We start from the raw sequence: 16,580 nt of genomic DNA on the forward strand, positions 1-16,580 counted from the left end.
TTAATAATAGCTTTGATATCAATTCTCAGGTTTTCTACATAGAAAGATCACCTACAAATAATGGCATCACTTGAGCACTTAGCATTGCTACGTAGTGTCTTAGTCATTTAATCCTCACAACCCCCTGAAGCAGGTACTATTATTATCCCCATTTCATAGACGAGGTATGTGAAAACTGAGGGACCTGTCCAAGGCCAGAGTTAATAAGTGGCAGAGTCAAAATTCAAAACCGTATTAGAGCCTTCTAGTTCATGTCCTCACTACCAGGCTATAATCGCTCTGTATTAGATTTTCTTTTCTTTCTTTTTTTTTAGATTTTAGTGGGGAAGGTGTGGGGCCAGAGCCCCAGAGAGTAGTTTATAGGCTCTCGGCCTCACGTAGAAAGGTGCTGGCTCGGGTGGTAGATGGCCGTCAGCTGTGGCTGATTGGCCGTCGGCTGTAGCCAGTTAGCCAATTGGCCGCTAATATAGCTGCTGCGGCTACGGAGGAGAGCCAAGGAGAGTAGAGGAGGAGAGTCGAGGAGAGTGGAGGAGAGTCGTTGGTCAGTTGGCAGAAAAACGGACAGCAGGTCGCACGTCCAGTGAACCCAGCCTCCAGTGAGACCATAGTGGTATGACTCCCCTATGTATGGCTCTGTGGGTGTTCCTTTTTGGCCTCACCATATCCTGCGTTCTTGTGTGGGGAGCGGGAGCAGAGAACCCGCAGGCCGCCCAGCACGACAGAAGGGGAACAGGACTTTATTGGGGAACAGTGTGTACTTCCACAACTTTTTCCAAGTCAAGTTGTCCTTTCAATCGTAGTTGTGGAGGGCGCAGTTCAGCTCCAGATCCAGTTGTCGTTGCTAGTTGCAGGGGGCGCAGCACACCATCCCTTGCAGGAGTTGAACCGGCAACATTGTGGTTGAGAGGACAGGCTCCAACCAACTGAGCCATCAGGAGCTCAGCTGCAGCTCAGCTCAAGGTGCCGAGTTCAATCTTAGTTGCAGGGGGTGCAGCCCACTATCCCTCGTGAGTCAAGGAGTTGAACAGGCAATCTTGTAGTTTTGAGCCCACTGGCCCATGTGGGAATCGAACTGGCAGCCTTTGGCCTTAGGAGCACGGAGCTCCAACCGCCTGAGCCACCGGGCCGGCCCTGTTCTATATTAGATTAACTCCTTTCCCCCTTTACCTATAATTCTGCTTGAAGTCTGTATACCTTGGGTAAAACTCAGAACAATGCTACTGTATTGATAGCAAACATCCTTCTCTTGCTATTTTTAACTGGGATGTCTCTAATGTTTCATTTTAAAGTATGATATCTGTAGCTTTTACAACATAACATTAATAATGTATATTTTCCTAAGATGAAGTCTCAAAAATCAATTTGGAAGAGGATCATGAAACTTTATTAATAAAGACTTCTGTTCCAAAGATTTATTCTAATCACAATTATAGTACATAAAATATCAATACTTCTTGTTGAGAAACAGAAACTGTGGCCATAGTATTGATGCTGACTTAAGAGAAATGGAAGCCTCTACCTAAGGCAAGAATCTGTATCTGAAGAATTCAACCAATATGAGATATACACAAAACAATCAGTTCAACAAATTAAAGCATGTCGGAAATCAAGAGGACAGCTTTAATGGGAGGCTGATATGTCTATTTTACTTAAGAAACATAATGTACAATGACTAAAAGAAGTATATATTCCCAGGAGAATTAAGAGTATGTATACCTGGATTAGCACCTAGAAAATACATAGAAAAGAAAGCAGGTTGGCGGGGAGCTTTCTGTGAAAATCATTTGGGCCCAGAGTTCTAGGAGCAAGTTCTCACTGGCATTTGATTCCATTCCACAGGAGCTTGATCAGCTGACTCAGTGAACTGCTTTATGTCTTCAGTGCTTATGACAATGGATGTGTCAGCTTGATGGGGTTTATATGTAAATTTAAGTAAAATATAAAGTTTTATACTTACCCTAGTTTTATCCCAAAATTACTGCACTACAAATTTGTGGTACATTATTAACAAGACATTAGGAAAGTAAATGAAACCTTTTTACTGAATGTGTGATGTGACCTTGTTCAAGCATGCTGCCCTGGGGATTACTCACAATCTCACAGGTACACTGATAATCTTTGGGGGGGCCACTGCGGGGAGGAGGACCACAGATGGCACATCTTAGTTAGAAAAGGCCCTACAGTGACCGTGGCTACAAGGCCTCATTGAATGAGACGTCAGCTAACGTTATTCTGAGCACTGACTGCGATGCTCTTTGGTCACATCATATTCATCACCAGGAGGAGAACTCTCCTGCTTACAGAATAGATCAGTGGTTCTTAACTGGGGGCGATTTTGCCCCCCACCTCGGAAACATCTGGCAATGTCTGAAGACGATTCTTCACAACTGTGGGGCGTGCTCCTGGCAGCTGGTGGGTCCAGAAGCCAGGGGTGCTTCCAACGTCCAACAGTGCACAGGGCCGCCCCCGCACCAAAAAGCCCTCAGGCCCCAAATGTCAGCAGTACCAAGGCTGAGAAACCGGCATGTGTCTGGGTTGTCCACAACGCAAAGAGTACACTCTGGAGGCAGAGGAGCCCCACACCCCACAGCTCCGAGGTTCCCATTCAGCTCTCAGCAGCAGAGCCCGTTTTCCTCTGTCCTGTGACCCAGGGCAAGCTCTCCCTTCCATCCAAGAGCTCCATAAACATCTGCCGAATGAACAGAGGAAAGATGGACAAGAAGCATGTTCAAAGTCTTCAACTGACTATACTGAACAGTGGCTTTTAGGACTTAAAATTCCCCTGCACCTCGGTGACGTCGCAGTGTCTGACTACACAGGACCTCACAGGTAGGGTCACCATACTGCTGAAGATGGAGTCAATATTTAAGGGAAGCATGTCTAAATACTTCTAGATTCACGTTAGTAGGGAAAACCAAATAAAATGCGATTAAAGGCAACATTCAACACACCACTTTAAACTAAAAAGACATGAAAGGCCATGCACAGCACACACCATTCCTTTTTTTAATATATTTACAATTTTACAGACTTATCAATATATCTTCTATCTTTACAATTATAAAATTATTTCAAACTGTAGAATAAGTACCACTGAATTCCCTTAAACATACATCTTGTAGCATTTATTTGTTTTATCCTTTAAGAGGCAATTATTTACCCAAATTCAAACCACTTTGAATGCTACAAAGGAAGCACATGGGAAAATCATGGAGAAAAATAGATTTAGATAAAATTTTCACACATGACTTAAATGAATCTATTTCAATAACTCAAATAAATAGTGCTTTATTATTTACTAAGCTTCCCCTGCCAGGGAAAACAAAACAAAACAAAAACAATCCCCACAAACTGTACCTTTAAAAATGCTGACATTTATAAGCAATTAAGTTATACTCTAGATCCAATCAGTGGACTGTGGTAAGGGCTAGCTACAATTTAGGCTCAAATAAATATTATCCATGGACATTTTTCTCATCCTGCATAAACCTGAGGTTGCAGAGGTGGAGGAAGTTTATCATTTTCAACATTTTCAGAGTCAATAGCTGCTAAAGACTGATTTGGTGGCTTAATTTCAAGTGGACATTTCTCAACAATGTCTTGAACCTCTTTTGCAATTCCATCCGTCCAATCTATTAGGTCTTTTTCAAGTTTCTTGGCTTCATTCATAATTCTTTCCTGTCGTTCATTCAATTGAGACAGGAGATCCAAGTTCTTATACATCTGCTTAACACCTAAACAAGCATCAGGAGACCAATTCTCAGATTCTTGCTTCCTGGGAGAAGTCTGGCCAGACATATATCGATCAAAATCTTCCTGACTTAAATTCAAAGACTGAGCGTCTAACTTCTCAATGAAAGCCACAGCACAGCACTACAAAAACAAGAGAAGGTTATTTATTATTGTCACATGAGGAAAACTACAAATATTCCAATCTATTTTTTAAAAATCCTTTTATTATGGCGAATTTAAAACAGAAGGAAAAGTAGACAAAATAGTCTAATTAACCTCTACAGACTTTAGCTTCAAAAACTACCAATTCATAGCCAATCATGTTTCCTTTATGCCCCCATCTGAAACAATGCACTTCTTCCTTTACAAGAAAACCCACAATGAAATCTAATTACCAGTCCTACGGAGTCTGACTGTCAGAAGTTCGTTCTCTTCTTGGTTGGTCACAGATACCAGGCCTTGCCCGGGGTGACACAGGTGAGGAGGCCTCTGCAGTGTCTGCCCCACACTGGCTACTCCAGTTCCTCATGGGCAAACCCGGAGACCCCTTGAAGTCAGAGGCTCCGTCTTCCCTGCCAAGTTCCATGCACAGGAAGCACTGTGGCCAGGAGCTCCACGCCCCACACAGGAGCACACCTCATAACCTGTCCCCTTCTGAGGCCCTGCCAGCTCCACAAGGTCCATGGGGGCATAGCCAGCCACTGGGTGTGTTCTCAAGGACTGGTGAGGCACATGGACCGCTGGTCCTCAAAGAGGTAGTTTAAATCATATGGTTAAAAGGACAAGCTTTGAAAGCGGTCAACTTGAGTTGTCACTTCTGTCACTTGACAGCAGAGTTGTGTAACCCTAGGAAAGTTACCTAAGCTCTGTAAGATTCCACATCTGCAAAATGGGGGCAATCCCACCCAGATTTATTGTGAGAATTAAAGAACACAACACACAACGTGCTTAGCTCACAGGTCTGTAGAAAGCAATGAATAAATGGTAACAATTATTAGTACAGAAACGCTAGAACTAATGCTCAGTGAAACAGACACCCATTAGTTATACTTTCCTATATTGATAACATTTTTCTACAAGGGGCACATACCATTTTTACATAAAAAAAAAAAGGCTATTTTTCACAAGAAAAATGTGCAGTATAAACGGGAAAACAGGCAGCTCTCAAAATTTCTTATGAGAAACTCATCCTATTAATTTATGATCCTATTACTCATAAAAAAGCAAATGTCTCTTGAAGAGGTGTTTCACCAAGCTTTGTCACAACTGATTCATGTGACGGAAGTGGCCCAGCAGAGCCCTGCACACAGGCTCGCCTGGTGTGGAACCACTGCACCCCTCACCTGGAGGCGTCTCAGGCGATCCAGCACTCCTGGCGGGGGATGGGCACATAACCGCCACCAATGCAAACAGTGCACAGTTGACCCTTGAACAACATGGGGGTTAGGGGCGCCAACCCCCACGGAGTCGCAAATCCACCCATAACTTTTGACTCCCCCCAAAATTAACTAGTAGCCTACCAGCTGCCTTACCCATAATATAAACACTTGATTAACACATTTTTCTGTTTTATATATATTATATACTGTATTCTTACAATAAAGTAAACTACAGAAAAGAAACTGTTAAGAAAATCATAAGGAAAATACATTTACAGTATTTATTGAAAAAAATCTGCATATAAGTGGACCCATGCAGTTCAAACCCATGTTATTCAAGGGTCAACTGTATATCAGAAAAGAAAAAGAAATCTCATGGGGAAGCAGTTTCAGCTTTGAACAAATTAAATTTGAGGCACAACAAACAGCTGGAAGTGGAGCTCAGCATGAGGTCAAAACCTCTGGGTCATCACTGTACAGGTGACCAGCAGAGCTGTGAGTAGAGGAGACAGCCTAGGGAGAGTGGTGCACAGAGGACAGAATCCCAGGGAATGACTATTCAAGAGGAAGTAGAGGACACAAACCTACAATGAGACAGGAAGGAATGGAGTTGTGGAAGTCAAGGGCCATGAGCAGTCCTAGAACAAAGGAGTCAGCAAGTGTAAAAAAAGGGAAGGAAAATGAAGACTTAGTTCCCATGGCAACTGGCAGAGTTTTCACTTCTGCCAGAGCATTTACAGGAGAAGTGGGACTAGAGGCTCACTCCGAGTCAGGCAAGAGCAGGATGAAAACAGCAGGTGCGAGCACAGTTAAGGCTGCAGGTCAAGGCGCCAGGAGGCCGCAGGGTGGAGGGGAACCAGCAGCCCCCAAGGCGGGTGACAAGCAAGGCTCCCTCGGACAGCTCCCAGTCTCGCTGCCACCCCTCTCCATGCCTCCATCTCCACAGCACTCAGGGGTTCCAGACTGTCTCGTGTTCTCTAGACAACTTAACCCAAAAGGCTCTTCTCTAGCAGTCAAGTGCACGCTTCACTTACGTTAAGAAATGTGAGTACTTTAGTCACTAAAGCATTTTTGTGGAGTACAAATAACCATGTGTATGGAAGGATGAAAAACACTGCAAATAATGGCCACACATCATTGTGAAAACACATCTCCAAGTCCCTGCACCTGCGCAGACGAGAGCACTGGAGTCTCAGGTAGGTGAACACAAAGGCTGACAGTGGTTAACAGGGGCAGGTCCAGGTTCTGAGGGACCTAAGGCTTAGATGCTTTTGGGAACCCACTTAAACAAAAAAAAAATACGAACACAAAATTAGGTACGAAAGTGAATACATACTATTTAGGATGTAAAAATCAATCACCACACGTTTCTGGAGGCTTGGAGATTCAAGTACCTGTCTTTTTAGACAACTGATGCAGAAACATGTTCTTATGTGCCCTGGCTTCCTGTCCCTACCTATTTATTATGCTGTACAACTTCCAGCACAAGAAACAGAGCACATAAGGTGTCTTGCAGCTCAAATTCATTAGCATGACAGAAAATCTAGTCTAAGCAAACAAGCAGAAGTTTAGCAGTCAGTAAAAGGAAGTATCCTGACGCATAACTTAGATACATATACTTTAATACTGTCTTGCCTAGAATTAATTAGCACTGTAAAAACATAGTTGAAAATCATTTCACATCCTCTAACCTGACTTTTTATTAAAATATCTCAGTATTCAGTTCTAAGATGTAACTTACAGAAATAAAACAAAAAATAAACCCTAAGTCTTTTAATAAAGGAGTCCAAGTCCAGGATGTGACTTGCTTATGGTTGAAATAAGCCACCTAAGTGCATGGCTCTCACATCCAGGAGCCCGGGGAGTGGTGGCCAGTGGCCAACAGCAGCCGACCCCTCATGGGGCTGTTTCCCCAGAGTCCAGTCCCAGGAGAGGGGTGTTTACCTGCCTGGTCACACATGCTCTGTGACAGCAAGCAGCCATTCTCACAGTTATGCCGAATCCTTAACTCAGGAGCACTAACCTACCATAGACCTGGGAGTGATCTGTCACATCATGGTTCTCTCTGTCATACCAAGAAACCAGATACTCACCAGATTGGTGAAATAGTAGCCATCCTCTCCAGTCATCAGCCGGCTGGGGTTACAGAAGCGAGTGACATACTGGATGTTAGACTGTAGGCGTGGGGGGTTGCCCTTCAGGACGATGTAGATGAGAGTGGGCAAGAAATCGTCGGCTGAGGCTGGCTCGTTCTTGGTGACCTTGATGGCGCTGAAGACGTGCTTACTGCACCTGGTGACACAGGCCAGCTTGTCCCTTGGCACACGCTTCGAGTCCATCTCGATGATATCTACAAGGCAGAAGACACGACTCCAGTGAAGAACGACTGCATAACAGCAACATGAGCTATGCAGTCACAGAGATCAGCTCGCTACCCCTTCTCCACCAGTTAACTGAGTGGATGAAAACCTGAAATGGCAAAGCCAGGAAATATGAGCTTATATGGTACTTACAGAACACAACACCATGAGCCAGGGACTAACAGCTGGCTCTACAAGCATGTTTCTCTTCATCCTCAGAGGATGCAAGGATACTACTATTATTAGGAGAACTGAGGTCTGGAGAAGTTTGATTAGCAAGTTAATGTGGGGCGGGGGAATTCAAAACCTAGTCTTTCCGATTCTAAACCCTGATGGCAAACTGTTAATGAGTGCCATGGAGAAATGCGAACCTATTCCTGCTCCTGTTTCTCTTAATAATTGTAAAACTCAGTTTAGAACTCAATTTTCATACTGCTTTTTTAGAAGTGCAGCCGCTATACAAAGCATCTTTGTACTGGATATCAAGACCCAGGTATAGAAACCCACCCCACGGAGTCCACAGTGGCCAGTACTCAGCGTGTAAATCTCCGCCAGCTACCAACATCAACAGAAACTTTAGGGCCCTTAGAACCCGTTGCAGAGCAGAGGGATAAAGCAAGAGTATACTTTAATCTCATCAACATTTTATTTCTCTCAGGAAAAAATTAGTTCACGGCCCTTCACTACTATGAAGTCCCACTCTGTGTGGGCTCTTGTGTGCACACACTCTGTCACAAGGACTGGGAAGTGGTGAGGAGAAGCTGGCACAAACTCACTGCTAGAACAACACACGCAGGGGAGGGAGTATGTCTTTGGATGCTTTACCACCTGGAACATCATGAAAGAAAAAAGCTGAGGTGGCTGAATCTGACAGCAGTTCTCGCCATGAGCAGGAATAAAAGCGTCAGATTTAGGCAGGATGGTGGGACGGAGCAGCCTAAATATGCTGCTCTCATTCTTTCTACTGTCAGCTCATATCCCTGAGGTCAGCTACGTGGGGACCCGCAGGCCCAGCAGCCATATGTGGGGGACAGAAACGCTGAAGAGTGCAAAGGCCTTATTTTAACTTACTAATGCTTTCATTCCCCCCACTTATACACCTTTTTGGTGAATTATATAATTTTCACTTATTTTATTATTAGTTACCTTAATTTTTAAATTCTGCATTGTAATTATTACTATATCTCAGTCTATTTTTCTTTTTCTATTTACATAGAACTTATTACAAAAAAGATATTGGGGAAGATTTTTTTACCATTTTTTCTACTTCCATATACCCTATTTAGCCTTTTATTGTTGATATTTATTCTCTACGTTAAATAATTATTAGGTTGGTGCAAAAGTAATTGCGGTTTAGAAGGTTAAAAATAATCGCAAAAACCGCAATTACTTTTGCACCAACCTAATAACTACTTTCTCATTAATCTTTATTCTTTACGTTTTAAGTTAATAAAAAATGAATTACTTTTTATCTGGATGCACGTGTAGCTGCCACTGCCAGGGGCAGGGCCAGGGGCGTACAGAGGAAGAGAGTGGAAGGGGGGACCCAATCCAAGGCATTTCTCCCACACTCTTCATCCTGCAGCCTGAGGGAAGCTTTGCTGTTGGCCGCCCACCCCACTGCGACCCCACAGAGCAAGTCCCCGATCTGCAAGGCTCTGCAGTCTGACCAAACAGGAAACTCACCACTGCATCAGCTGTCCTTCTAGTAATGATAGCCCTCCCCCCAATCTGCCTGCTACTATTGACTTTTCAGAGTTCTCAGACAACTGCTTTGTGTCTTCTGTTGGGGGCTGTTACTTCTAATCAGCAGGAAAGGTAGGGCTGAGTGTAGATACTCTGTCTCCACAGACGTCTAAGACTCATCTTTAACGGAGTTGTGAAACAAAGTAGGCTATACTCCCAAGTTGTGTTTTCTCAGCCTGGGCACCACCTACCTTCGGGCTGGAAAGCCCTTTGCTGGGGGCCGACCCATGCACTGCAGGGTGTTTAGCGGCACCCCTGGCCCCACCCACTAGCTGAGCGATGTTAGCTACAGTGGAAAATGCCTCATGCGGTATGTTTATTAACAAAACTGACAGTGCTGATCAGTAGCATCTGGGATGACTTGGAGAAATTTAACTGATGTCTCAACATTTAAGGCCCTTATTATAGAATGTCCTCTATAAACACTCCTGTACTTAAGCTGACAATTTTAGATCAGGAAGAAAGTGATATCACCTCTGGTTCCCACAGAGGCAGACTGTGTCTGCACTTGGATTGCCAAGATGTCAGAGCTAAAATGAGAAAGAGTAAAAAGGTTTTTAAAATTTTGAGGCTGAATTTTTGGTATCAAAAGAACTCTTGAAACTCAATCCCAGGTGCGTTGAAAAGTGAAAAGTTTCACCTCTCAAATTCTATTAACACACTGTTAATGTATTGAAATCCTCTTTCTTAGTTCTATTTTTAAGTAAGCAATAGTTGGGCACTTTGCAGTTTCTGGTTTTTCAAGGTCTGTCCTGTGGCTTTTCAGAAGAGTCCGTAACATAAATTCCTATAAAGGACTTTAAACATAAACCAGTTGGTCTTGAACTTGGTAAAAGCCTAAAAGGTCCACATCCAGGCTTTTGAGAGGCTCTCACCTCAATTTCATACAACGTTTCCTGAACAAGGTAGGAGTGGGGGTGGGCCCTGACCCACAGGACTCAGTTCTTGGACCTGTGACACAGCCTAGCTGAAAAGCTGTGAACAACCAAGACGACAGTATTTAGCTAGGCCAGTTAGATTCTACATGGGGAATTAAAGAGTAATTCATTTAAGAACAAGAGTTGAAATGAGAAAATATAAAAAGAGAATAGAACTTGAGAAAGTGGGAAAATGTTAACGGCAGGTAACCCAGTCCCTAGAAGGGCCCTGGAGCTGTTTCTGTGAGAGTTCGGTCCCCTTTCCAACACGGACAATATATTAAGCAAACCGCCATTTCTTCCTGTTATTTGAGTGAGTCTTTGGTTCTTATAACCAAAAGAGCCAACTTGATAGCCTGCCTCCAACACTCTCACAGCAGCTGACCCACGTTCCCTCCCAGCAGAATGTCATGAACAATCTCTAAATGAGCAAGTCTTTCCAACTCTTCTCCTTAAGTTGGCCAAGGTTGGATGTCTAGGAGTTCTTGTTTTTTAAATGTTTGTGTTGCATTTCTGCTGAGTTATTCCTATGAATAAGAAACAGGAACCTTCTTAGGTGCCTGTGATAGGGCAGGTAGGAAGGTAGAAGTGAGCAGGAGAAGGACAGAGCCAGCCCCATTAGGAAGCCCCTGGCAGCTGCTCTCACTTGGGGCATAAGCACTGTGCTTGCTCAGCAGGATACTGAGAACAAGATATGCTGTAAGAAGAAGGAAAAATGCCAGAGAGGGAGGGAAACCATCCCACTTATCAGAATATACACTCTGCTTCTCAGGACCATTTTAAGGAGCTTCTCAAATAAATCATGGGAGATAAATGGGTTTATACTTTTGCCCTGAGAAACAACCCTGGGAACCAGAGGGGAGGATGGGACACCTCAGCAGAGAGAGGGGGAAATAACTGAGAGGGCGAGGGGGAGACAATTCTACCCACGGAGATAAAAACCCTCCCACAATGTAAGCAGGGGCTGCTTCCCTGTCTTGGGTCAGCCCGTTCTGTGTCTCAGAGTGTCCTTGCTTTTACTAATGAACTTTTCTTGACTGAATTCTTTCCTTCACGAAGACAAGAATGGAGGAAAACGTACCTCCCAGTAACACCTGGACCTGTCCAGAATGGCAGAGCCACATCAATTTAGGGTACTTCATATAATTCCTGAACAAACCAGAAAAATAATTCGAAACATAGCTCTGATTGACAACCAGTTAAAAGCATCATTTTAATATGTAACTCTAGCTTGCGGATTACCTTGCCTCACCAATTCCCTCACTCCCTCCAAACTTATTTTGAATATATAAATACAACTGGGTTTTAAGACATTTACCCTAGCCATATTGGACCTTAATTTAGTTCAATGCCCAAGAAATAAGAGACCTTGGTCATGGAAAGTGAAGAGAAGTAGCTTACCTGATAATAAGAATGCTTCAAATTCATGAAAATAACGGTCTTGCAAATCCCTTTTTACTACATTCCAATATATCTCTGGCAGTCTGCATTTTAGACATACTTATACTGTCTTTCTGCTCACTGAAATAAGTATAGATTTATAAAACATAATGTTAACTTCAAGGGAAAATCATCCCAATATAAAAGGTCTCAGTTTCACTGACCTGTAATCGCTTTCACCACCATATCAGACACTTCTGGAATTTCTTCATTAACAGGGACACAAAGCATCTGAGGTGTAACCCAGTGCAGGGCTCTACAAGAGAGAAAGACAGTGAAAGAAGAGTTCCAAGAATGGACTGTAGTCATTCATCTCGTCATTTCCTTCAGTTATGAGAAAGCAAGGGACACCACCGACCAATGAGACAATCCTAGGCCCAAGCACACCCCACTGCACATTAGCTCAGCTGATGTGCCAAAGTAGCTAAAATCCTAGAGTGAGGCTTCTCTTCTACACTTATCACAAGAAAAGCATAAGAGAGTTTTACTGGCTGAAATGAGGTTACACCAAGCCTTAAAAGCACTAGATACTTGAGAACGAAGATTTGAGAATACCTGCTGCTCCCTGCTCACCACCATTAATGTCTTCGTGGCTCTACCCTTGACTTCTAAGTGTATCAGAGCCTGTGTAAGACGCTAACAAGCACGTGTCACTCCAGTTGGAGTCACTGAGCTCCCTGGTCACATCGTAGCCTCACTCCAGACCTCCTGCCACTGACCCACACCACTTGCCTGCTTCAGTCTCTCTCTGCTCCTCAGCCCAAAGCCCATCTGGTTACTTCTGGCTGTGTCTTACATCTTTCCACTATCCACTTCTCACTCCTGGTGACACCAGGCAGTAGGTCTACCAGTCACCAGCCCCACTGTCTGAGAACCCCGTTTGGAATTCCCTGGCTCCTCTGCTCCAGAAAACTCTTCATCCTGCTCAGTCTTCCCCGGTCCCCAACCCTGATGGCCTATTTCCTAAGTGTCTCACTGCCACTGGAATGCAGAGAACGAAGGCTTACGCTGTGGCCATGGAAGTCTGGGTACTCTGCAGTATTATCAGCCCAGTGCCAGTGGGAACATGGGACTGGAGGAATGGCTCAGAGGTGAGCAGCCTGGTCAGGGCGTGGGAGAACGACACCCACTGCTTTGCTGTGGGCATTCACAGCTTCCTGCCCGACAAGACAGTACAGGGAAATGAGAAAACAATGATATTTCCTCCTTAGAAATGTTGGGGATTTGACGTCAATGCAAACATCAAGTACGGTTCTTACCTAAAGCTACCTGGATCAGATGGATAAGCAAGATGGCGATGTGAGCCCTTCTCTCCTACCAACATACCATATTCCTTTACTTTCTGACACCACAAAGCAGCTTATATGCTAAGGATGGCAGGTACCTTAGCTGTTACTTGCTCTAAAGGTTTGAAATTCAAGCGCCCTGTTTTCCCACAATGTGTTCTTCCAACAGTTGGTAGTAAATCAATTCCCTCTTATTCATGGTTTCACTTTCTGCAGTTTCAGTAACCCACAGTCAACCGTGGTCCAAAAATACTAAATGGAAAATTCCAGAAATAAACAATTACTGTTTTAAATTGCTATTCTGAGTAGTGTGATGAAACCTCCTGCTGTCCCACCCGAGATGTGAATCGTCCTTGTGTCCAGCGTATCTGCACTGTATGCTTTACCTGCCCATTAGTCAGTAGTCACTTAGTAGCATGATATTCTACGCCAACAATGTCTAAGGAAAAGAAGTGTTTCAGTGTGCTGACTCTGGGGTGGAGTTGGACAAGCTGGATTGGAATGAATTGAAACTGGGAATGTGCAGAGGCTGTGAACCAGAAACCGCTTCCCATTATAAAGCAGTACAGCAGCCCCCCCCATCCGCGGTTTTGCTTTCTGAGGTTTCAGTCACCTGTGGTCAAACGCAGTCTGAAAATATTAAAGGAAATAAACAATTCACGTTTTAAACTGTGTGGTGTTCTGATTAAATCTCGTGCTTTTCCACTCCGTTCTGTCTGGGACGTCAATCATCCCTGTGTCCAGCGTCTCCACACTGTATCCGCTCCACCCCTTAGTCACTCAGTAGCTGCCTCAGTTATCAGATTGACTGTCACAGTTTCGTAGTTGCTTGTGGTTAAGTGACCCTTATTTTACTTAATAATGGCCCCAAAATGCAAGAGTAGTGATGCTGGCAATTCAGATATGCCAAAGAGAAGCCGTAAAGTGCTTCTTTTAAGTGAAAAGGTGAAAGTTCCAAACTTAGTAAGATATTCTGTGAGAGAGAGAGAGAGAGAGAGAAAGAGAGAGACCACATTCACAGAACTCTTATTACAGTACACTGTTACAATTATTCTATTTTATTATTAGTCATTGTTGTTAATCTCTTACTGTGTGTAATTTATAAATTAAACTTTATCAAAGGTATGTATATATAGGAAGAAACAGTATATATAGGGTTTGGTACTATCTGTTGTTTCAGGCGTCTACTTGGGGTCTTGGAACGTATCCTGCACCGATAAGGGGGCATACTAGACAACAAGACAAAGTGAAACAATCAACTACCTGATCCTCTTTTGAATGGTGAGATCTTTCTTCTCATCATCAGTAGTTTCTGGACAGAACACATACTTATAGAGGCGAGTCATGATGTATTTCTCAATCTGATCCATTATTTTCTCAACTTTTTCTGGAGGCACTGAAATATCCAAGTGGATACAAAAGCTCAAGATGAGAATGGACATTTGAAATTAAGAATATGTTTTCATAGTACTTTCTACATAGCAGAAAACTAATTTGCTAGAAATACATTAAACACACCCAGAAACAAAAGTTTAAGGTGTTACACTCAAAAAACCCTTTAAAAAATTACCTCACCGTTGGACTGCCTTTTATAGAATCTCACTTATAACTGAAGTTGTTTTGGCAAGACCTACCAGGTGTCAGGTCTTCCTAATGAACACCCAGGTGGGAAGACCTCAACATGGGTCACTCTCTTTCACTACATTAGAAAAGCATTTGTGGGCAGGTTGGTGGCTCAGGTGGTTAGAGCGTGAGCTCTGGGCAACGGGGCTGCGAGTTTGATTCCCACATGGGCCAGCGAGCTGCCCCTCTGCAACTAGAATGAAGTCAATGAGCTGCCGCTCAGCTCCTGGGTGGTCAGATGATTCAGGTGGTTGAAGCCCGGGTTCTCAACCACAAGGTTGCCAGTTCAACTCCTGCAAGGGATGGTGGGCTGCACCCCCTGCAACTAACAATGACAACTGGACCTGGAGCTGAGCTGCGCCCTCCACAACTAAGATTGAAACAACAACTTGACTTGGAAAAGTAAAAGTCCTGGAAGTACACCCTGTTTCCCAATAAAGTCCTGTTCCCCTTCCCCAATAAAATCTTTAAAAAAGAAAAAAAAAAAGAAAAAGAAAAGCACTTGAAATTCCCAAAACTAATGAATACTGGCAAGACTCACCCTTTCACTTTCCTGAGATTTACTATAAAACCTTAGCGATCCCTCCAAAGTACTCATACGGGGCAGATTTCTCAGATATGCATGTATGTTAAGTACATCCTAAAATCTAACATCAATGGAATCAAGTTCAAAAACAATCCCTAAAAACCTAAAGTGCTAAATCAGTGGTTCTCAATTTTTTCCTGCCCCAACCCACATAAAGAATACATAACCATGAACAACACCAAGATGGTAATTCCCAGATGGGGGTTTCATTTAGAAGCCTCCCAAAGGATATTAATCGATTCTGCCCCTACCCGTAATGAGGTTATTAAACATTGCTCGATAAATTATCCAATTGCTCTGATTATCTCGGAACGATATACATGGTGGTATTCAAAGGCACTGCTAAGTATAAGACCAGCTACCAGAATGTCGTAGTAGTTGTAGGACGGGTGGGCGCACCAGCCAGGCAGGCCTTCAGAGAAACTGCTGAGAGACCAGCAGTCTGGCCCTGTGCAACCACCAGCAACTCCTCAGGGGCTGGCTAACAGAGGATTACCTTTTCCACGAGTCTGCATTCTTTCAGCCATATTCTGGTAAAAATCCTGAGTGCACTCTGATTGTTCCTCGATGCTTAAATCCTGAAACAAATGGACAAAGAGGTTGCTTGGTAGCTGAAGAAAGATCAGGAGTAAAGCTTTAAATTTTATGAAGTCTCCAAAACTCACTCCTTAAACTGGTACTAATCTCAAAAGTACTTACAAATAGTATATAACTCTGCAGGGGAGAAAAGCTTATCCGTAAATATTAATTATAACCCCCACGACCTCTCATTTCTTTTTATCGTATATACATATTCTTACATGGGTATGAGGTCTGATAACGAAGTTCGCGAACTGATCCTAGAAAAAGTGCTACATACCTCATTACTGAATATCACTATAGTCACCTATGAAGTACTCCCCTTGGGAAACTATGCACCGACACCAGCACCTAGTCTACCCTTCAAAGCAATTTTGGAACTTTTTCCTGGAATGGCTATCAGAGCTGTCGTCGTATGACTCTTGATGTCCTGAATGTTATCAAAATATCTTCCTTTCAATATTTCCTTTATCTTCAGGTAAAGAAAGAAGTCATTGGGGGCCAGATCAGGTGTGTAGGGAGGGTGTTCCAATACAGTTATTTGTTTACTGGCTAAAAACTCCCTCACAGACAGTGCCGTGTGAGCTGGTGCATTGTTGTGATGCAAAAGCCATGAATTGTTGGCACAAGTTCAGGTAGTTTTCATCTAACTTTTTCATGCAGCCTTTTCAGCATTTCCAAATAGTCAACTTTGTTAACTTTTTGTCCAGTTGTTACAAATTAATAATGAATAATCCCTCTGATATCAAAAAAGGATCGCAACATCATTTTGACTCTTGATTTGGACTGACGGAACTTTCGTGGTCCTGGAGAATTGGCTGACTTCCATTGTGCACTTTGATGCTTTGTCTCAGGGTCGTATTGGTACACCCATGTTTCCTCACCAGTGATAACACAGCCCAAAACCTCATCTTGCCTCTCCAAAAGGTCTT

At 43.4% G+C, this 16,580-nt stretch overlaps 1 protein-coding gene across 7 annotated transcripts in view; it reads right to left on the reverse strand.

Moving 5' to 3' along the window:
• Nucleotides 1-2,983: 2,983 nt before the first annotated feature.
• Nucleotides 2,984-16,580, reverse strand: part of RABGEF1 (RAB guanine nucleotide exchange factor 1) — a 60,664-nt gene continuing 47,067 nt past the window's right edge. For 6 of the 7 annotated variants that reach the window (XM_019717610.3, XM_019717609.3, XM_019717608.3 and 3 more), the window contains 5 exons: nt 15,566-15,647; nt 14,124-14,256; nt 11,739-11,830; nt 7,205-7,461; nt 2,984-3,873 (listed from right to left, as the gene is read on the reverse strand). In XM_019717610.3, coding sequence (XP_019573169.1) covers nt 3,475-3,873; nt 7,205-7,461; nt 11,739-11,830; nt 14,124-14,256; nt 15,566-15,647 — 963 coding nt within the window. In that variant the 3' untranslated portion in view covers nt 2,984-3,474. The remainder of the gene's footprint in view (nt 3,874-7,204; nt 7,462-11,738; nt 11,831-14,123; nt 14,257-15,565; nt 15,648-16,580) is intronic. The other variant, XM_074328484.2, reaches the window with a different exon arrangement.

Source organism: Rhinolophus sinicus, chromosome 3 (genome assembly GCF_057876585.1).
Source record: "Rhinolophus sinicus isolate RSI-liver-muscle chromosome 3, RSI-T2T, whole genome shotgun sequence".
Classification (NCBI taxonomy): Eukaryota; Metazoa; Chordata; class Mammalia; order Chiroptera; family Rhinolophidae; genus Rhinolophus; species Rhinolophus sinicus.